General features: G+C 45.8%; 1 protein-coding gene across 6 annotated transcripts in view; it reads left to right on the top strand.

The window, feature by feature from the left end:
* Positions 1-6,982, top strand: part of ppp2r3a (protein phosphatase 2, regulatory subunit B'', alpha) — a 468,043-nt gene extending 461,061 nt beyond the window's left edge. For all 6 annotated transcript variants that reach the window (XM_038815671.1, XM_038815670.1, XM_038815673.1 and 3 more), the window contains 2 exons: positions 302-408; positions 5,503-6,982. In XM_038815671.1, the coding sequence (XP_038671599.1) occupies positions 302-408; positions 5,503-5,596 (201 nt within the window). In that variant the 3' untranslated portion in view covers positions 5,597-6,982. The remainder of the gene's footprint in view (positions 1-301; positions 409-5,502) is intronic.
* The last annotated feature ends 15,186 nt before the right edge of the window (positions 6,983-22,168 follow it).

The raw sequence follows: 22,168 nt of genomic DNA on the forward strand, positions 1-22,168 counted from the left end.
CCAGGTCGTTGTACTTTAATGAAAGCCTCTGCTTCCTCTGCCGTCTCGAACAAATGATCGCTGGAAACGTGCCTGACTCTCAGCCTCGCTGGGTACTCCACACCAAAATGCACACCGCTGTTATACAGCGCTGACCTCGCCCTATTGAAGGCCACATTCCTCTTTGCCAACTCTGCTGTGACATTTTGGTATATTCGCATATTGCTGCCTTCCCACCGCACCTAAGGAATCCATTTTAAAGATGTATTGAAACATGAAGTCACTGTGTTTGTTGTTGACCGTCGCCTTTTGTGTCTTGTAGGATATCGACAATGAAGGTCCAGAGCCTTCCGACTGGGACAAGTACGCAGCCGAAGAATATGAGATTTTGGTTGCTGAGGAATCGGCCAACGAGCAGTTACAAGAAGGGTAAGCAGCTGCAATGTGACATTAGTCATTCTATTTTTACCATGCAGCATTGGTAAAAACAATTCACCAGTGGCCTCAGGTCGTTGTTTTTGGGTCTTGGATTGGATGCATTTCCTGGCTACAATGACAGAATCTTGGTGGATTCAAACACTAAGGCCCTTGGTTCTTCACAAGGATTCCCTGAGCATGTTCTGCCTATCTTACAGCAGGAGGCAGAACCTCTGAGAACCTTCAGGGCCCCTTTCGTCTATTAAACCAAAAATGTTGTAATATCACATTTTCTTTGTTCAAATGAGCATGGAAATTCTCACATCCGATTTAGCATATACATCAGTGAGGCTTTGTGTGATATTTAATCGCAGGATTCATCTCTTTGATTACACTGTATATTACCTGAAGTGGAGATGCCGGCGTTGGACTGGGGTGAGCACAGTAAGAAGTCTTACAACACCAGGTTAAAGTCCGGTGAGGAAGGAGCAATGCTCCGAAAGCTAGTGTTTGTAACAAACCTGTTGGACTTTAACCTGGTGTAAGACTTCTTACTATTACCTGAAGAAAAGAGAAAATAATTAGTTTACTTCAATGCAATGTATACATAATTGGTTTTACTGACTTGGAATTTCGTTCAAACAGGATTATTCAAGGGAAAACAGATAACGTGATCCACAAATCTGCAAAATCAATAGCAGCACTAAACCTGGTCTGCTAAAAATATGCATATTTCATACCTTGATGGCTCAGTGAGCTACCGCAGGTCCAACTGAGACTGACATGTTGTGAAAGTCTCAGGATTAACCCTTGGTTTGTTCATTAGGTTCACCAACTTTGTCTTCAGCACCATCGGGGGAAGGAAAGAACAACGAGCATTAGCATCTAATGATTCTTGTGGAAAGAGAGATTGTGTGGACTTTTCGTCATAAGAGGATTAGCTATATAGTCAGACACTTTCAGGGATCAATTAAGAGTGTGTTCACCTGGACCAAGTAGTACAGTTGGTTGTGCGCAGGACAGATGAGGAGAAAATTAGGTGGCACAGTGGTTAGCAATGTTGCCTCACAGCTTCAGGGTCCCATGTTCAAATCCGGCCTCGTGTCACTGTCTGTGTGGAGTTTGCACTTCCTCTCCGTGCCTGTGTGGGTTTCCTCCGGGTGCTCCGGTTTCCTCCCACAGTCCAAAGATGTGTAGGTTAGGTGGATTGGCCGTGCCAAATTGCCGTTCGTGTCCAAAGGGTTAGGTGGGGTTACTGGATTACGGGGGAAGGGTGGAAGCATGGGTTTAGGTAGGGTGCTCTCTCCGGTGCAGACTATGGGCCAAATATGAATTCTGTGACTCCAAAAGGAAATAAATCCCATTGAAAACAACTGCGATCACTGAGATTATTCAGCTCCTCTACATATAGTCCAACCATGCTATTGGACTGCAGTTGCCATAATTTAGGTGGACTCACCAGAAATTACTCTAAATGTTGCGGGATTGATCTCCAGGATGGAAATCGCAACCCTCGCTGCCATTTGGAACAACTCTGAACTTGGGCTTAGGGACCATGAACTACTGAATACGCAAGCAGATAAAACAGGCTGATAGCATAGTGTCACATTAAGCATCTTAAAAATGGTGTTATCAGAACCAACCTGTGCACTAATAGACCATTTGTAAACATGGGTCATGATCTAACGGCCTCATTGTACCTGACTTGGTATGCAGCGAAGTCGGTAAATCTCGCGAGAAGCCTCTCTCGAAATTTACTACGTTCATTATGCCTCACGAGATCTAACAATCTAGATCCCACCCTCAATGGCGGGATCAAGATTTGCATATTCAAGTGAGTCGTTAGTCTCACTTGAATATGTCTGTGCCGGAGTTACTCATGGCGCGGGATCATACGGCCTTGCCTTGGAGACCCCGAGCGGGCACCATTTAGCACAGGTTTCCAGAAATGTGGACCAGGTGTACCGACACTAGGGGGGTCTCCTAGCCGATCGGGAGCTCCTGGGTGATGGGTTTTCCCTTGGCACCCCTGATGCCACATGAGCACCGTGACACTGCCCGGCAATCTCTTCCTGCATTGGCTAGTGTGGTGATATGCATCACTGTAAATACACAAGGGGTTAATGTAAGTACACGTAGACTAGATAGACACTAGAGGGAGCACCAGAGACATGACACACGGACATTCAACCAATAGGTCAGTAAGATAGGACACGACCAATGGGCATTCACGATACACACAGAGGTGACACCACCACAGGAGGGCATTACACCGACCCATATAAAAAGGATATAACACACATGATCCTCTTTCCAGTGGAGACACTCAGTGTGTACGCAGGGTTGATTAAACACATCACACCCACCACCTTGATTGTCGCAGACTGGTTCGTCAGTCTGAGTAGCTATAGCAGGATTAACGGGAGAGTCGAATCCAAGTAGGAGAATTGTTAACAGTTTTAATAAACGTGTTAAAGCTATCTCCAAGTCTGAACCTTCCTTTGTCAGAGTGCACATCAAGGAAGCAGCTCATGCTACGTCAAAAGCATAACAAAACAGCTAGCTGAGCTCGTTAGTGCAGGATATGAGCCTGAGTGTGGCAACGGTGGGGCATTCATTGCTGAGGCCCAGAAATGAAGCAGAGTCCTGTACAATGTCGGGTCATTCTCGGCACTGCAAGTGGAAGGAAACACCTGGCTAAACGCACCCAAAATGAGACTCTGTTTCATTTCCATTAAATCGTGCCCATGATGATGCTTAAATTAACACTTTTTAACAATGATTGACCACCCTCAGGTCTCTGCTCCTGTGTCCGCTTCATAGCACTATCAGGAGTGATGCAGAAGTAAACTATAGGGTTTGTTTTACCACAGACGTTGTATATTAGTGTTTTTAACCTAAAAATAGCACCACCTAGGTATTGTTGCCATTTGCAGTCCTCAATTGACAAATCTTGGGAAGCAAGATTAAAGTATAAAAATTTAAATACCCATCACAAAGATCTACTTTAGGTTTGCAGATGAGAAGTAATAAAGAGATTGACATATTTATGTGCTGTATACATTAATTATAAGGATGTTCCAGAGGCTAGTGGCTGCTGTGAATCAAGATATTAATGAAATGTCACAAGTGCTGCCACCTATTGTTGAAATAGAGACATTGCTAAAGCAGAGTCCCTTCCTCGGTAATACAGGTTCTCTCACTCAATCAGAATAAAACACATTGGACTGAATTTTATGGTCCCGTCACGGGAGGGGATGGGGCCGAAAAATGCGGCGAGTCATTCCAAATGTCCATTGACTTCGCCATGAGCAGAAAATCCCACGGGTGGAAATTTTCACCCATTGAATTCATTTCATTAGTGGCCGTTATGTTCTGCCCAGGGAATCTACGTCTTAGTGCAGAACTGTAAATGTCCTACAATCAGCACTGTGATTAGTCCCTTTTCTAAACTCTTTGAATGTAATATCATGAATCTCAAACAGATGAGAAAATATGATAATATTATAAAAGTAGCTGCAGGGAAATTATATGCAAGATAGGAGAGGGGTGGGGGAATGATCAGGAGGAGGGGGGTGGGATTTAGACTCAGGCACACCCCATTGAGGAAAGCAAGGTGATAGAATCTTACAACAAAGAGAGAGGCCGTTCATCCCATCAATGTGACCTTTCCCTCAGGAGGGGAGAATGATAAGTACACCTTACAGCAAAGGCTGAATTTTGTTTAAGCTCACCAAGGTAAAGGACATTATGACTGAGAAATGCAAAGCCTTGCCAATTTGGGGCATACAGTATCGGCATTCCATCTCAGGGCCAACTGTCTATTGTAGCCCAACATACAAATTGACAAGAGTCCTGTGGTTCAGCTTCTCTATCATTATAATAATCTTTATTGTTGTCACAAGTAGGCTTACATTAACACTGCAATGAAGTTACTGTGAAAATCCCCTAGTCGCCACCTCTCGGCACCTGTTCGGTTACACGGAGGGAGAATTCAGAATGTCCAATTCACCCAACAAGCACATCTTTCGGGAGGAAAACCATGCAGACACAGGGAGAACGTGCAGTGACCCAAGAGGGAATCAAACCTGGGACCCTGGCGCTGTGAAGCAACAGTGTTAACCACTGTGCTACTGTGCCGCCTACAGGGCTATGCAAACATTAATGAATACAAAATGAGTGGATCAACGGTGATTTAAGCAAAACTGAATAAAGGCCTCATGGGCAATGTCACACCCACACACACATGAGCACAACCCCCCCATCCAAGTGAGGACACGCTGCTATGGGGTCCCTGGATCATCCCCTCCTCTTCAGGCCCCCCCTCAAGCCACCTTACAGGAACCCCCTCCCCTTCCAGGACCCCTGTGCTTCACCCCAAGCTCCCAGAGGCCCCTATGTACCTGTTCTGTACACCCCTACACTTCAAACCTCCCCCTCCACCCTCCTTTCACAGACATGGCCTCCCTTGGCATGCCCAGCAGGCACCCTTGCACTGCCACCCTGCCAATGCCACCCAGGCACCTTGGCAGTACCAGAGTAGCGGTGCCAGCTGGACAGTATCAAAGCGCCCAAGTTCCAGGGGAGGGCCAGGGAGCGACCCTGTATCTACTCTGACCACCCAGGGTTCTTTGATGGCTTGGGAGACCCCCGGGTGCCGTTCCGCCTGGTCCATGTTTGCTGCAGCCTCACTGGGGAGGCCAGAGAATTGAGGGGGGTGGTTGAATGCCATGTAAGTTCGCCAAAGCCGGTTTAGTCCTGCCCCTCGTGGGCGGGATTCGGACTCCGACGCCTCACGGGACTTGGGTGAATCTCAATCTACCAATCTCTGCACTGAATTAACTCATCAATTAAGCATCCTCACCTCTCTGGAATGGCGAGTTCGAAAAATTCAGTCCTTTACTTGACAAGATCAGGTTAAAATGACAACCAAAGCGGATACAGTGGGTTTGGGGAGTTAAGTTGCTGCATCAAATTTATATACTCAGTTTCTGCCAGGTGGGCAGGGTTAAAATTGGCCCTTATTTACTCTGGGTGGATATATCGAACAATCAGTGGTAGGATTTGGTTGAATTCTGGTACAGTCTTTTTTCTTCTTCCTTGCAGCTCCTTTGAGGAAGACTACGAATCCGATGAAACATCCACCCCAGAACTCAGCAACAAGATGGACAAACTTGTCATTTCTGACCTTCCGACATAAATTCAAAGCTAGCTCAGCTGCTGGACAGTCAGAGTGACCAGTAGACACCAACTTTTAAGGACTGACTACTACCCGGTCAGACATGTAGAAAAAAAGAAATTGTTTATATCTTTTTTTTTGTTGAAGATATCATGCTAGATTTTATATCAGAACAAAAGAAGTACATGCTTACTGTGTGCAATGATTTATTCAAAATCAAAAAATACTGTCTGTTTGTGCAATATATCTTAAAATGCAGTGTTATGTATATGGATTTCCACTAGCTGACCCTTGCTGCATTTGTCCATGTTTAGTTCTAGCTTGTTTTTCTAATTCATCTCGATCTTTCTTCTTCTTCTCCACTTTTCAGGGTCACCTTTATGAACCGCCCTTTACTCAGTGCCTTACGAAGGCTTGGTAAAGTTTCTTTCCTCCTATCAATACTCCCAGGCTGTGATTTTCCAAAAAGAAAACATTACTCTCACTATCCAAATGCAGTTGTAGTTATATAGGCTGAGAATAGACCCAGCTGGCTGCACGACACCAGAATATCTTGCATTTATATCGCTCTTCAACATAGGAAGACATTCCCAAAAGATTGTCCCGGGAATATGTAATGAAGTACACGGAATTAGACCAGCCTGAGATGCGACATGGCTGGCATGAAGGAGATAGCTAATTTTCCTTACATTTACTGTATTTTTTCATTTGTGGGAGTTTCTACAAATTGAAAAATGTGTCTTATTTTCCTATAAGAGCCCATCAGTTGTTTGCACTATTTTCAAAGCATCCTCAAGAGATCTTTCTGGGCCTCTATCTTAGGCCCTTGTTTGGTACCTACGCTGCTCGTTTGCACTTGCTATTCCATTCAAATGTTTGCCTGAGCACTGAATCTGCATCTTCGATGCACTCCAGTTGCTGCTACTGTGGGGATCCATTCTTTAAATCAACAGTAGATTAATAATATTTATTACGACTGAGCAATTCCCTTTGGCCAAACATCTGGACAGTTTTCATTTATCAGCTGAATATTACAGGAGCAACAGTGGCCCACGTCAGTGGCAAAAAATGGTGACGTCATTTTGTGGCATTAACAGTCCACTTCAGTTCTCAATAAAGTCTGTAATTATGACCTTACTAAGATCAGTCTTAAAACCATCTGAATTCTACTCTGTTCCCACCTTGACAGCAAAAGGGTTTGGTTATCGAACAAGAATCTTATCCCTTCAGAGACCAAAGTCCTTAAAATTGTAATAAAAAAAAATGCATATAAAATTCCCAGCCACAGAAAGCAGAAATATGTAAAGCCTGTTTCTGAATGTTAAAGGAAATCTGTAAATGAAGTGAATTCTAGGTCACCAATGTTAAACAGTTAATCCAGAAGAGTGCATGTTATCAGCATTAAAACTTTAACATAAGGAAATTCATAGAAATCTTTCAATCAGTACTATTAACTTTTATTCCGTTCTCTACATTTTGATAACATCAGCCAGGCTATCATGACCATCTTTGCAGGCTCTTAGTGGTTTTTTAAAAAATAATTTTTATTCAAATTTTTCAACTACAAATTTTCTCCCAACAATAAAATAAACAGTATAAAAATAAACAGAAAGAACACTCCCCCACCCCATACAAAGCAATAAATTAATAATAATACAAAAAAAACAAGAAAGTAGCAGACAAACAGTCGCAAAAACAAACCCCCTTAACAGATCCCTAAACCCCCCCCCCCCCCCCCCCCCCCGCCGGGGTTGCTGCTGAGATTGACCACCCTCTAACCCTCCGCCAGAAAATCGAGAAAGGGCTGCCACCGCCGGAAGAACCCTTGTACCGACCCCCTCAGGGCAAACTTGACCTTCTCCAGCCTGATGAACCCGGCCCTGTCGTTAATCCAGTCCTCCGGGCTCGGGGGCTTCTCGTCCCTCCCATTCAGCCCCCTCACGTTCCATGCGACCAGCCGAATCTGGGAGGTCTTCCCCCTCCCTCTGCCCTGGTCAGCCATAACTCTCCCTCGGCTCACCACGTGCCCGAGAACCCCCCAGGTTCGTTCAGGGCTCTTAGTGTTTGGTCAGTTTTCTATTTTACGCAGGATTTTGATCTTCAGCATTTTTCCACTGACTATTCTATTCAAAGTTTTACTTGGTATTGAGCCTGCAGTTTTGGTGCCCTTCAATTGATGCCGAGTGATGGTTAGGCTGGGGTGCGGCGGGGAGGGGGGGAATCTAGTATTTCACTCAAAATCCAGTTCAAAGTCCTCACACCTCTCTGTGCTTTTTCTATGTTTCTCAACTTTAACAAATAATCATTTTGGTGTTACAAGCTGGAGATTTTTATTTGCAGCCCATGACGCACTCCAGTATAGGGCATCTGTTTGTTTCAGTAAATGACAATGAAGAAAGAAGCAGCTTGGCAACACCATACCAAATGGGGAAAGACGTTTTTATTTTCAAACCTTACAGTATACAGGCGGGAGTATAAATATTGATTGAAGGCTATGACGTCATGTTATTATATATGAATTAATTCTAGTCCACAATGTTCTCTTTTCCATCGTGTATCAAAAATACACTGAAGTGAAGACAGGCCGGAAATTGTCTCATTTTAAAAAAAAGTCATAGATATCAATATGAAGTAACTGAGTTAGTTCAACACCATAACTAACTTCTACTGGCTTTCCATTCTCCTTATATCCCTCTCAAGCCTCAATCAATATCTACACTATATTCCTGATGCGGTCAATAAAAGATAAGAACTGAAAATGCTGCAAGTGTACAACAGATCATTCAGAATCAACCCATTGGTGCCCCCGCCTCTAACTTACTTATTTCTATGCTAAAGATTCCTTATCATTCAGCTTTAGGACTATCCATACTTACTCTTGATTATAACCTGACAGAAATCTCTCCCCTCTCTCTTTCTCTCTCTCCAGGCTATTTTACCCTCGCTCTGCCTGAACATGAATACCATTCAAAACTATTTTCTATCCGAGAATATAAGTATTCTCCTATTGTTGCTGCCCAGATGTTGTGCCTGTTCTGCATATACAAAAAATTCTGCACCTGCAGAGGATCACTCAACCCAAAAGAATAATGCCAATTTTAACCCATGGGGTACATTTTCTGTAATTTTGGAGATCAATCTCGTGCAGTTTCTACAATGGGCCACCGATCCGCAATGTCTGGGCAGCAAGTTGAAAATCTCCGTCATAATATTTATTTTGCTTCACCTTAAAAATACCTTTTCCTTGTCACTACATAAGTAAACTCCAAAGATGTTGTATTATGGACATGTGACGAATATAAGATTTTGTGATGGTGACTAATGCAACATTTTTAGAATTAGCAACGGTGCAGTGCATTTATTTATTGAAAGGTCCTGCCTAAATAGGAAAATAAAAGTAGCTACTGTCAGAAATCCAATTGACTTTTCTTTACCTGAAATGTATTATTTCCTGGCCTGATAGCAGATTTGATATCGCAGAACAATTCATTTTTTTGCTTCATTATCTAACCATTGAAATGAAGTATTGCGCAATTCTGAAGTGGGGCATTACCTCAGTTTGTATCAAAGGGGCAAGCACAAAATGCCAAAGTATAAGTTCTGACTGAAAACCGGTGCGTTTCTCTTCAGAAACACAGCCGTGTTTTCCGACCAGATCTTCTGATCCTCTGTCGGACCCGATAGAGCCCGCAAGGTTGACTCAATAGAGTTCGGGGCACTACTTTTCAGGGCAATCCGTCCCCCACCCCCTCCTCGCCACATCAGGTGGCACTCTTTCTTCCCCCCCCCCCCCCATCCACCCATGCTGTTGTCAGCAAGCACCCCTCTCCCCACACCACACAAGGGGAAACCCCTCCCCCAATAGAGGATGATTACCACACCCACCTCAGGAAGTGCCACCTCATTACCCACTTCTACCCCCGACACTGACAGGACGCCAGGGGGCAATGCCCAGCCTCGGCCCTCAACCCGGCCTCCAGGCACCTCTGCTCCCCATGCGTGGTTGTCACGACTGGTTTTCATTTTCACTTACGGGGGGGGGGGGGGGGGGGGGGCATACCACGCAACCAGATGCTATGGCACAAAGCAGTTTCATTATATTTAAATTGATGTAAATTCATGAAAATCGTGGCATTTTGTGATATGATACTGTCCATGCACATTTTACTTGAAACACTGCCTTGTGTCTCATGTGGGATCCTTCACTTGCTGTTTACACACAGAAGGATGAAATTGCTGCATTTAAAGTTTGTGCTTCAATAAATGTAGGCCGGAATTCTCTGGCTGTTGGGATTCTCTTTTCCCGAATGCAGCGCACCCCCGCCCAAGGGTTTCCCAGCAGCATGGGATAGCTTCAATGGGAAATCCCATTGACGGGCAGCAGGAAGATAGAATCCCGTGTTGAGAAACAGGCAGAAGGGGGACCAGAGAATCAAGCTTTCTGTCGCAGCTGACAGGCAAACCCATCATCAGGGGTTTCCACATAGGATTTTTCAAGATTTCAGCTTGGTGAAATCTCCTTGAGAAGTTCCTTTGAAGTAAATTCACATCATCCATTTGTTTGGATTTTAACTTAAATTGCAGAAGTAGAAGAAACCTTTCCAGATTAAATGTGAATATTTATTCTGCATATATAGTTTATTAGTTAATGTTGCATCCTATGGTAGGACAGGAATATTTTAGTGGGGGCGGAGTCTGAGAGTAGTTTAATATTGGTAGGTTTTTGCTATTATGTGGCCCGATTTACTGCTTCATGTACCAAAATCTCCTAATGTTAGCAATAAATGGAAATTACCCGGGAATTTCCATTCAGATCATTGATGTGAAAACGTAACTGGCCGGCATATTTTGACGCCAATATTAACATTTAGTGGATTACTTACTGTTAGTGGAAACCACAACGTTTGTCGCATTACTGCAAATCAGACTATGTTAGAGCAGTGTTTTACATGGTTTTACAGAGGTTACAGTACACTTACATGTTGGCCAAAGACTATAAAAGTTCAGCCATTCTGAGAAATTATTCCAATTTAGTCATTCTGATCAGGTATTAATATATGGGGTGGGGTGTAAATTTCTGTGCGTGTAGATCTCATGCGCTGTGCTTTGGAATGATTTGAAATTCTCCCCCCCCTCCCAAAAGAACTCTGTTTCTTTTGTTACATTTGTTACAAAATGCTCTGCTTGTTTCGTATGTTGCAGTTTGGTGAAATTAATTTCCCTGTTACTGTAATTTTACAAGAAAGGACAGCCTGATCATTTTAGTTGCAGAATAGATCCCCATCTAACCAAATTTGGACCTGTTTGAATATAACCTAATCATGAAGCAGGAGAGCAGTGGTTCACTCAGAGACACGTGCTTGAGTAACGGTGTGCCCAAGGGCAGAGATTTGGATTATCTTTTCACAAATGCTTTGGAAAATATAAAATCTCTGACACTTTAATTCTTACAGGTTCTGTGACATCCTCGCACTCTCCACTTGAAATTGGGAGTTGCATGCAAATATTTTCCGAGATTGGAAGTTCAAGTGCTGCACAGGATGTGGTGGTTTCCTGCATCTGAAGCCACGGTTGAACGCAGGACACTTGCTGGCCATTAGACATTATGGAGTATTTACATAAAGCTTTTTATCAATATTAAATAGGAGCGGGATAAAGCCCCTGGTAAGCTAGAACACAAAGCCTGTGGTAAGAATGGATTTGATGGACTGAAAGCATGTATTCTTGGGCACTGGTTTTTGTATTTATTTCCACATATATGGACTAATTTATTGCATGTTATCTTTTGCACATGTCGGATAAACTATGAGCAGGCCACGTTCCAAATTCATCCTTCCTTAAACAATATTGCCTTGCAAGCCAAGAAATCCCAACTTTTGAAACTCACAATTATATTTGAAGGTGCCACGGTGGTGGTAGAATTTGAAGTTTTGGCCTGAAATGGTCCTGTGGGACAGCAGCCTTCAGAAGGTTAATATTTTGAAATGAACTACTTCACTTTGGCACTTGTAAAATAAGTAGGTTAAAAGCTCTGCTTTAAAATAACAGAGAAAGAAGTTTCAGACAACTGCATGCAGGGTAATTTCAGACTCTCTGGGCGGGATTCTCCGAACCCCCGCCGGGTTGGAGAATCACCGGGGGTCGCGTAAATCCCGCCCCCGCCGTCCTCCAAATTCTCCGGCCTCCCAAAAATCGGCCCGGCGTGAATTGTGCCGCCTGCCTCGGAGAATGGCGGGGACTGGCGCGACTCAATGGGCCCCGGGGCTGCCCGAATTCTCTGGCCCGCGATGGGCGGAAGTCCCGCCCGTTTTTTTGTCAGTCCCGCCAGCGTAAATTGGAGTTTGTCCCTTACCGGCGGGACCTGGCGGCGCGGGCGGCCTCTGGGGTTCTTGGGGGTGAGTGGGGGGGGATCTGGCCCCGGGAGGTGCTCCCACGGTGGTCTGGCCCACGATCAAGGCCCACCGATCTGCCGGCAGTCTGTGCCGTAGGAGCACTCTATTGTTCTGCACCGGCAGCTGTAGCAGTCCGCCATTGCCGGTGTGGAAACAAAGCCCTCTGCGCATGCGCGGGGATGACGGCAGCACACACTGGTGCTCCCGCGCATGCGCCAACTCGCGCCGGCCGGCGGAGGCTCTTCGGTGCCGATTGGCGTGCGCCAAGCCCCTTTCCTGCTGGCCTGCATGGCGCAAACCACTCCGGGGCGGGCCTAGCCCCTGAAGGTACGGAGGATTCCGCACCTTTGGGGTGGGCCGACGCCGGAGTTGCCCACCCCGCCGAATACGGCAGAATCCCGCCCTCTATCTTTGAGATAGAGAATAATAGATTTCTTGGAAAGATTACAGTCTAGTCATGAGGAATAGGTTGGAATCAGAAGCTCCCAAAACAAATCGTGTGTGGTCTATATATTGCCTTAATCCCAAAATGGGATTACAGCTTTAAAATAAAATCAGGGTGGGCAGCATAGTGGCCCAGTGCCGAGGTCCCAGGTTCGATCCCAGCTCTGGGTCACTATCCTTGTGGAGTTTGCACATTTCCCCCATGTCTGCGTGGGTCTTACACCCACAATTCAAAGATGTGTGTGTGGGGGAAGGGGGGGGAGGGGGGGGGGGGGAGGGGGGGGGGGAGGGGGGAGGGGGGCGGGGAGGGGGGCGGGGAGGGGGGGGGGGGTGGACTGGCCACACTAAATTGCCCCTTCATTTGGAAAAAAAATTAGGTACTCAGAATTTTCTGTCCAACCCGCTGCATGTTTTCCGGCAACGGGGAGGGGGTGTCCACCAGCGGGATCTTCCGTCTTGCCGTTATCAACGGATTTCCCGTTGAATCACCCCTCGTCGCCGGGAAACCCAAGGAGTAGTGCGCCGTTGGTGGGACCAGAATATCCCGTCAGGTGAACAGCTGGTAAATTCCGCCCATAATCACAGCAGATTTATTGAGATGCAAGGAATTCATTACCAGAGAGAAGAAGTGAACTCCACAGTCATCACTGAAACATGGGTTCTGAAGGTTAGAACTGAGGCTAACAGGACAAAAGGCTTCTCTCAACACGATAAATAATTTTGGACCGCTTCGACTGGGTCCGTGTCTACAGCACAAGCGCTTCACGATTTGGCACACTTGGTCACACTGATGCCTGGGAACTGGATGAATTCATGTATCTGTTGGAAGTTGAGGCATATTGTTGGGACAAGATCATAAGACCTAAGAGCAGAAGCCATTTGGCCCATCGAGTCTGCTCTGCAATGTAGAGGAATTTACAGCAACAACAAAAGTGGAATACTTTTCCATTTTCCAACCTTTTTGTTCATAAAATAATTCATTGAAATTACTTTTTTTTTTAAATAGAGCCTATATCTATAACTGTATCTATAACTTTGGAGGAAATGGTGTAAAATGCTATTATTCCAAAATGTCAGTTTACTATTGGCTTGGTAATATTAAAACAGCTATTGCACTTTGGTAACATGTAAAATGGCTCACTCTGTGTACTCCGTGTGACAAATTCCTAACTACATTTACAGTTATTATCCCGAGCAGACACTGGAAATCTCTCTCCCATATAAGCACTTCTGATTTGTTCACCCTAACTAAATTGTCTTTCATGATGAGGTATTGGCAGTTAAAATACTAAAAGTTTTACATGAGTGAATATGAGCTCGTTTAGCTCACTGGGCTAAATCGCTGGCTTTTCAAGCAGGCCAGCAGCACGGTTCAATTCCCGTACCAGCCTCCCCGGGCAGGCGCCAGAATGTGGCGACTAGGGGCTTTTCACAGTAACTTCATTGAAGCTTACTCGTGACAATAAACGATTTTCATTTTTCATTTTTTGTTAAAGGGTGACCAGAGCCAGAAGCTACAGAGTGAGAAGAATAGTTCAGTATCTCCTTGCTGAAAAAAGGATAATTTGTTTTGTTCTGTTGTCCAGAGTACAGAGGCATGAATAGTTAAGCACTGGTCTTTCTGCACAGTCAGTGAGTGATAGTGGTCTTCTTGCATGCTATCACCGGGGGGGGGGACTGACGTTTATTTCAACATCAAACTTGTCTGTTTGAATTGAATTAAAAACGGTATGAAAACTTTCAATGAAATCCCAAATCAAATAATTTTAACATTAAAAAAGGGTGCAAGATAACCTTTATTTAGTTGTGAAAAATCCTCACAATATGAACGTGTGGGTGGCACAGTGGTTAGCACGTGTGCCTCATGGCGCTGAAGGACCAAGGTTCGATCCCGGCACTAGGTCACTATCCGTGTGGAGTTTGCACATTCTCCCCACATCTGCGTGGGTCTTGCCCACACAACCCAAAGATGTGCAGGGTAGGTAGATGGGCCGCACTAAATTGCCCCTAAATTGGAAAAAAAATTATAAAAATGAATGTGATAATGTTATTTAGAAGGTGCCTTTTGAAATTTTCGCCATTGTGACTGAGAATGAAGCAAATGATCTCAGAGATGAGATGAGGTGATATTCTTTTCATGGCTTAAGTAACAGTGAAATTCAGCCTGGCTTAATGTGTGCTCAATTAAAATGAAAGAAAGTTTTGTTTTCTCCTCATCCCCAGTCAGGCGGAGTGACCACCAGTTGATGCAGAGTATGAACCCACACCGGCACACTAAACTTTTTATTGTTCTGGGTTAATGTCTTGTATGGATGGGGAATGAGTATTTCACTTTTGAACTGGGATCTTGAAGAGAATTAGCTCAAGCATAATTGCCGACTTACTTAAACAGGCCTCTTTTCGTTTTCTGCCCTCGGTCTCATAAAGTGAAACTTTCCCCCAAAGACTTGTCCTTTGACCTCTGCATTTCAATAAATTGTGCCTACTTGAGCCCACTGTCATGTGGTGTAATTTTAACCCGCCCTAGTTCAAAGAGGTCAGAAGTAGCAATCACGGTATCTCGCCGAAGCAGCACGAGGAGATTCACAACACCTGGCACAACTTATTTTCCTTTTGATTACTAATTGTGCAGCACCTTGTATGGGCATCTTTCTTGGATTGTGGCAAGGATTACATTTTCTAAAGTAAACACATTTGGGAGTTTGGATTGCACTAACACTAGTAGTGCTGTGGACCTGTATTGTATTCAGTGAAGCCATAGCTGGGGATAAGATTGCATCCTAGAACTCCTTTGGCACAGCTCTTCGCAAATCCTTATTTTCCTTCCATGTCCAATTAAAAGAGGAAGAGTAATAGTTTGTAACTTCTAAACGCATCTTATACTTCCATGAAATTAATCTTTTGTCAGATCACAGCCGGGATGTTTAAACCACTTGGGATTTTTTTGTTTTAAATAGAAGGAAAGTTGCAAAGCCAAATATGGAACATGTGACCCGAAATTCATATTCATTTCTTCTTTTAAAAAATAATACGGTACCACTTTGCACTGATTAGAAATTTAGCCCTTTTTGAATCTAGCTCCCTTTCTTGTTTGGTCCCATTGATTTGCACCATTAGTCAGCTATGACCATACCTCTCAACTGTCTCATTTTTAAGTGGGGCTTTAAAACAGTAAGGCGTGTTTCTGAAGAAAACAGCAGTGGCAATGATAATCACCAAAGCTGACAGAATTAGCCAGCTGGTTGGGTTAAAAAAAATGGTTCCACTGTCAGCCACATCTGCCCTTTCCACGCACTGCAGTTTGAGAGATATGGTTCAAACAAATTTGAAAACCTCCATCTGTATTTTTTTTTTCTGTCCTACAGTCTGTGAAACTCTTGTCAAATGTACAAAATATGGTACAACCTTTCTGTAGCTGCCATTTATTTCACGTTAACACTAAATATTTTTGAAACTGTGCCTTATTTATAACCCTAATATCTTAGATAATTAATGTATACATGTGCGTAGAAGAATTTGATTATCTTTGTAAGTAATGTAAAAAAAAAATTGTCAGCCAAAAAGTGTGAAATTTGTTTTGTCTATTCTGTGTGGTTTGCCAATGTAGAAACCTCAGCATTAGAATATCTGTAAATTTATACACTACCTTCCCTTGTTAGGGTTTTCTTTTTATAAAAAGAAGCAACGGAAAGTGACTTCAGAGATTGAGATTAATATTCAATTTATTCTTGATGATAAACTGGACAGATTTATATATTAAATATGAAAGGCTCCAGATTAGTCGAGTAACACTTTTTCCAGTGTTGATTATTTATAGCAATAGTTCTTCTGTTTTTTATTGTTAAAACACACTCATTATTCAGATGTGACACAACCTGTACCAAATGACTCGAGGTCTGAGATGAAAAACTGCCATTATTTCCACGGTAATTCTAGCTCTATGCAAACACATCGGATACATCCGTGAAAGTGTGAGCTACTGTATAGCAACTTAAAAACTGCTCAAAGATTTTTTTAAAGTATTATAACTGTTAATGATAAAAAACATTTTAGAAATGTCCTAAATGAAAGTTGTGTTTGTTGTTACGTTGTGCTTTTTTGATTGCTGAAAATAATCATGTGGTGTGAAATATGCTGGTTGCTTGTGTTAGCATGGCTTTACATTCGCAGAATTTGCTTTGGAATTTTGAAATTAAATAAAGACTTTCAGAGGTTAAAAATTTTCTTTCTAATTTAGGACCCTTTTTTTCAATTGTTCCATTTTTTAAATAGCATATGAGCATTGCTGGCTAGGCCAACATTTATTGCCCATCCCTAGTTGCCTTCGAGAAGATGGCAGTGAGATGCCTTCTTAAGATCATAGGACCATAAGATATAAGAGCACAAGTAGGCCATTCGGCCCATTGGGTCTGTTCTGCCACTCAATCTGATATAATCCTCAACTCCACTTTCCCACATAATCCCCATAACTTGATTTCCTTGCTGATTAAAAATGTGTCCATCTCAGCCTTGAACATGCTTAGCAACCCAGCCTCAACAGCCCCCTCGGTAAAGAATTCCACAGATTCACTATCCTTTTGAGAGAAGAATTTCCTCCTCATCACTGTCTTAAATGGACGATCTCTTACTCTGAATTATGCCCTCTGGTCCTAGGCTCTCCCACAAGAGGAAACGCCCTCTCAATATCTATCCTGTCAAGCCCATTGAGAATCCTCTGGGCATAATCGTATGAATAAATGGCAAAATGTCAGTCCCGGCGTAGTTAACGCTGTCACTCTAAGGTGGGGTCAGAAACCAGCTTCAAACAGTTCGGGGTGCTATCTTTAAAGACCAGCACTGCAGCAAAATGGCCCCTAAGCCATCTTGGAGGCCTCGGGGCTCTCCCTGCACCCTGACCCCTCCAACAGTCATCACCAGCAGATTTCTCCCCCCGCCCCCCTCCCCTCAAAGTCTACTCTCTTCCACCACAGATATATCTCTTGACTGCCTCACGTCTGGCCAGACTTGGTGTAAGATTCTGTGAGGTGGGGTGGGAATGTCTGGAGAGAGTGCTCGCTCATGACAATGTAATGTATTAAAATTGGGTTCCCAGGTCCTTGCGCCACGATTTTCACTACACTGGAGAGGGGGGAAATATTCCAAAATCATGCCGGAGAGAACCACGCTTTTCGATTCTCTCCGGATTTTGAGCCAGCGTCGAGTTTCTCACGGGGGGGGAAGAGAGGCTCAATATTGCCCCCTATATGTCTCAATAAGGTCACCTCGGTTTCTTCTAAACTTCAATGAGTACAGGCCCGACCTACTTAACCACTCCTCATAACAAAATCCCTCCAATATCCGGGATCAACCTAGTCAACCTTCTGTGGACTGCCTCCCATGCCAGCATATCTTTCCTTCATTCAGCAGACCAAAGCTGTTCACAGTATTCCGCTGTAGCCCCCGGGTTTAGGCTACACCCACAGTGCTGTTAGCAAGGAAGTTCCAAGATTTAGATCCTGTGACAATAAAGGACTAGCGATATATTTCCAAATCAGGATGGTGAGTAACTTGGAGGGGAACCTCCAGGTCATCTTCCAAGGTTCTGCATTGAACTATAGGAGGAATCACTGCTAAGCTAAATCCTGTCTTCATACATAGACTAAATTATGGGCATCGAAGAGCATAGGCACATTTCCCCTCCCTAGCCTGAAGCACTGTGGAGCAATTGCAATACCTCACTGATGCCCTAGCCTGAAGCAACTAAGTCAAATCTGAGATCTTCTGGTGTGTGTAATTAAGTCCAACACTGAATGGTGCCACAGTCCTCGTGAGTTACATTGTTTAATTTATTTATTTTTAAAATAATTTTTATTCAAATTTTCCAACAACAAATTTTATCCCAACAACGAAAAGAGAAAAACAATAACCCCTCCCCCCAATACAAAAACAATAAATTTACAACAAGAAAGAGTAACAAGCGTAGAACCATAAGAACAAACCCCCATAATGAACCCATAGTCTTTCCCCCCCCACCCCACCCCCCCCCCCCCCCCCCCCCCCCCCCCCCGGGTTGCTGCTGAAGTTGACCACCCTCTAATGCTCCGCCAGGAAACCAGAAAAGGCTGTTACCGCCGAAAGAACCCTTGCACCGACCCCCTCAGGGCAAACTTGACCCTCTCCAGTTTAATGAACCCGGCCATGTCGTTGATCCAGGATTCCGGGCTCGGGGGCTTTGCGTCCCTCCACTGCAAAAGGATCCTTCGCTGGGCTACTAGGGATGCAAAGGCCAGAATTCCGGCCTCTCTCACTTCCTGCACTCCCGACTCCGATGCTACCCCAAAAATAGCAGCCCCCAGCCCGTTTCCACCCTGGAGCTGACCACCTTGGACAAGGTCCCCGCCACCCCCTTCCAGAAACCCTCCAACGCCGGACATGCCCAGAACATGTGGGTGTGATTCGCTGGGCTCCCCGAACACCTGCCACTCCTGTCCTCTTACCCCAAAGAACCGGCTCCGCCTGGTCCCAGTCATTTGCGCCCTATGCAGCACCTTTAGCTGGATTAGACTAAGCAGTGCACAAGAAGAGGAGGAATTCACCCTCCCCAGGGCGTCCGCCCAGTCCCCTCGTCAATCTCCTCCTCCCACTTCGCTTTCAGCTCCTCCACCGAGGCCTCCTCCCCCTGCTGCATCACCTGACAAATTGCAGAGATCCTACCCTCGCCGACCCACGTCCCCGAGAGCACCCTATCCTGAACCCCCCCTTGGCGGCTATAGCGGAAACTCCACTATCTGCTGTCTAACAAACGCCCTAATCTGCATGTACCTAAAGGAATTCCCTATTATAAAGTAGTCCTCTAAGGCACAGTTTATTTGGGTCAGGCTTAACCACGTTTCCCAATAACCTTTCTGGATCACATTAGCATTACAATCTAACTCCATGGGCGCGATTCTCCGGCCTCGTTACACTCTCACTCAAGTGAAACAAGGCCAGTGAATAGCGGGAGAGGCCAAAAAGGAGATCTTCAAGGCCAGGCGCCAAACAATTTGCGATGCAAGTGGCCTGCTCCCACAGGCGAAATCAGGATCTCACCGTAACGAGAAACCAATTATCATCACTTATGCCCTATTTCCATACAATTACCAGGAGCCACCCCTTATCCAATGGCCTCCCATCATTCAGTGGCCTCCCCAGCAATGCTCACACTGGTACCGATTAGTACTCCTTTTGAAAAACATGAACCTCACAGAAGGGCTTCTGTGGGGAGCCAAGGAGGTGAGCAGCTATCTTTGCTCACAGGCAAAGAGCCCGGGGACACAGGACCTGCTGCCCCTGCGCTCGGTGGGGGCTGGGGGAAGCACGGCTGGGGGTGGGGGACCCTCTGCAGGGGTCGGCCACCATAGGAGGGTGGGGGGAGGCGCTATGGGAGCAACCGCTTGCAGCACCACCATGCCAACCCCTGGATTGTGTGTATCCTTTCCGGGGGCAAGCCTTGTCCCTGCCCATCTGCTCCAACAACCACCCATAAGCCCCACTAACTGCCGAGGCCTCTGGCCATGCGGCTGAAGGCTATTACTAATCGGGTATTATCAAACGTGGTTAAACACGTTGGCAGCAGATAGTGTGGGGGGGAGTGAAGCATAAGGTCTCGCTGTGTGCAGACGATTTATTGCTTTATATATCGAATCCACTGGAAGGTATTGGGGGATCATTGGCATATTGTAGGAATTTGGCCAGTTCTCTGGGTCTACGTTAAAGATGGGGAAAAGTGAAGTCTTCCCGATCCAGGCGAGGGGGCAGGAGGGGAGGATGGGTGAGCTGCCATTTAAGGTAGTGGGGGGCGTGTTTCAGGTATCTGGGAATCCAGTGGCGCGGGGATAGGAGCAGCTACATACATTGAATTTGGCATGAAGGGGGATTTTATGAGGCGGACATGCTCCCACTGTCATTGGCGGGGCGGGTGCAGTCTGTGAAGATGACGGTTCTCCTGAGGTTTTTAATTTGTGTTCCCGAACCTCCCGATTTTTAAACCAAAGGCTTTGTTTAGGAAGGCTAATGCACTGATCTCGGGGTTTGTGTGGGCGGGTAAAGCCCCATGGGTGAAGAGGTGCTGTTGGAGCGGAGACGTGTGGGGAGGGGAGGGCAGGCTGGCCCTGCCAGATTTGATGAACTATTACTGGGCTGCAAATATAGCCATGGTAAGGAAGTGGGTAGTGGGGGAGGGGTCGTTACGTGAGCAGATGGAGGCAGCCTCTTGTAAGGATTTAGCTTTGGGGCACCGTTGACAGCGCCTCTGCCGTTCTCGCCAGCCAGGTCCTCCACAGGTCCGGTGGTGGTGGCGGCCCTGAAGATGTGGGGACAATGGCGGAAGCACCTGAGGCTGGAGGGTGCCTCAGTTTGGGCACCGATCTGCGGGAATCATAGGTTCACTCCAGGTGGGCTAGACTGAGGGTGGCGGGGATTGAGTGGTTTTGGGACCGATTCGTTGGGGGCAGCTTTTCCAGCTTGGAGGGTCTGGTAGAGGAATATGAGCTGCCCAGCGGGAATAGGTTCTGGTACTTGCAGGTGAGGGACGATGTGAGGAAGCAGGTGCCGTCCTTTCCCGACCTGCCACCCCTGGGGTTGCAGGACACGGTGCTGTCGAAAACAGGGGTTGGTGAGGGCAGGCTGTCGGAGATCTACAAAGAACTAATGGATTGGGAGGGAGCCCCGATAGGAGAAGTCAAGCGCAAGTGGGAGGAAAAGCTGGGGAGGGAGCTAGAGGCTGGGCTGTGGGGGGAGGCTTTGTGGAGCGTGAACACATCCTCTTCGTGTGTGAAGCTTAGCCTTATTCAATTCAAGGTAGACCACAGGCACATATGACGGTGGCCAGGATGAGTAGGTTTTTGGTGGAGGATAGGTGTGGGTAGTGCGCGGATCATGTCCACATGTTTTGGGCCTGTCTGAAGCTGGGGGAATTCTGGGGGGGGGGGGTTGCTGATGTTATGTCTGAGGTGTTGAGGGTGAAGGTGGTCCCGACTCCAGGAATGGCAATCTTTGCAGCATCTGAAGACCCGGGAGTCCAGGGGGTGAGAGGAGCTGATGTGGTGGCCTTTGCCTCCCTGGTAGCCCGGAGAGGGATGTTGCTGCAATTGAGGGACTCGAGACCACCGAAACTGGGAGTGTGGGTGAGTGACCTCGCAGAATTCCTCAGGTTGGGAAAGATCAAGTTCGCCTTGAGAGGGACTGTGGAGGGGTTTGCCCAGAAATGGAAACCGTTTATCAGCAGGGGGCCTGGAAGAGGCGTTGGGGATAATGAAGGAGGTGGGGGGGTGGAGTTGAAGATATTTATTTGCTATGTGAATTCCTGTTTGTTCTCTTTGTGGTTCTGTTTGATGTAGATATGCAAATGTCTTAATAAAAACATTTATAAGAAAAGTAAGCACTTCACACAACCCAAATGGATTCCCGTGGGTGGGTGGGCCATGTAGGATGTGGGAGTCATTGCCAACATCCCAATCAGACTTTGATGCCTGGACACTGTGCCTGAACACTGCGGGAGGCAACACCGCACACACAGCAGCCAACATCCAAACACCCAGGGGATGGGACACAGCTCCGGGGACATGTCCATGGCCGGAGGGTGGGTGGGTGCCACAAGGTGGGCGAGATGCCTTGAGAGATGAGCCAAGGGTTCAGAGGTCAGATTGCACTGCAGAAGAAGGTGACAGATGTGTCATAATGGTTATGCACAAGGGTGTTTAATGTGTAATATAATTCCCCACTCTTTCGCTAGTACACC

Source organism: Scyliorhinus canicula, chromosome 13 (assembly GCF_902713615.1).
Source record: "Scyliorhinus canicula chromosome 13, sScyCan1.1, whole genome shotgun sequence".
Classification (NCBI taxonomy): Eukaryota; Metazoa; Chordata; class Chondrichthyes; order Carcharhiniformes; family Scyliorhinidae; genus Scyliorhinus; species Scyliorhinus canicula.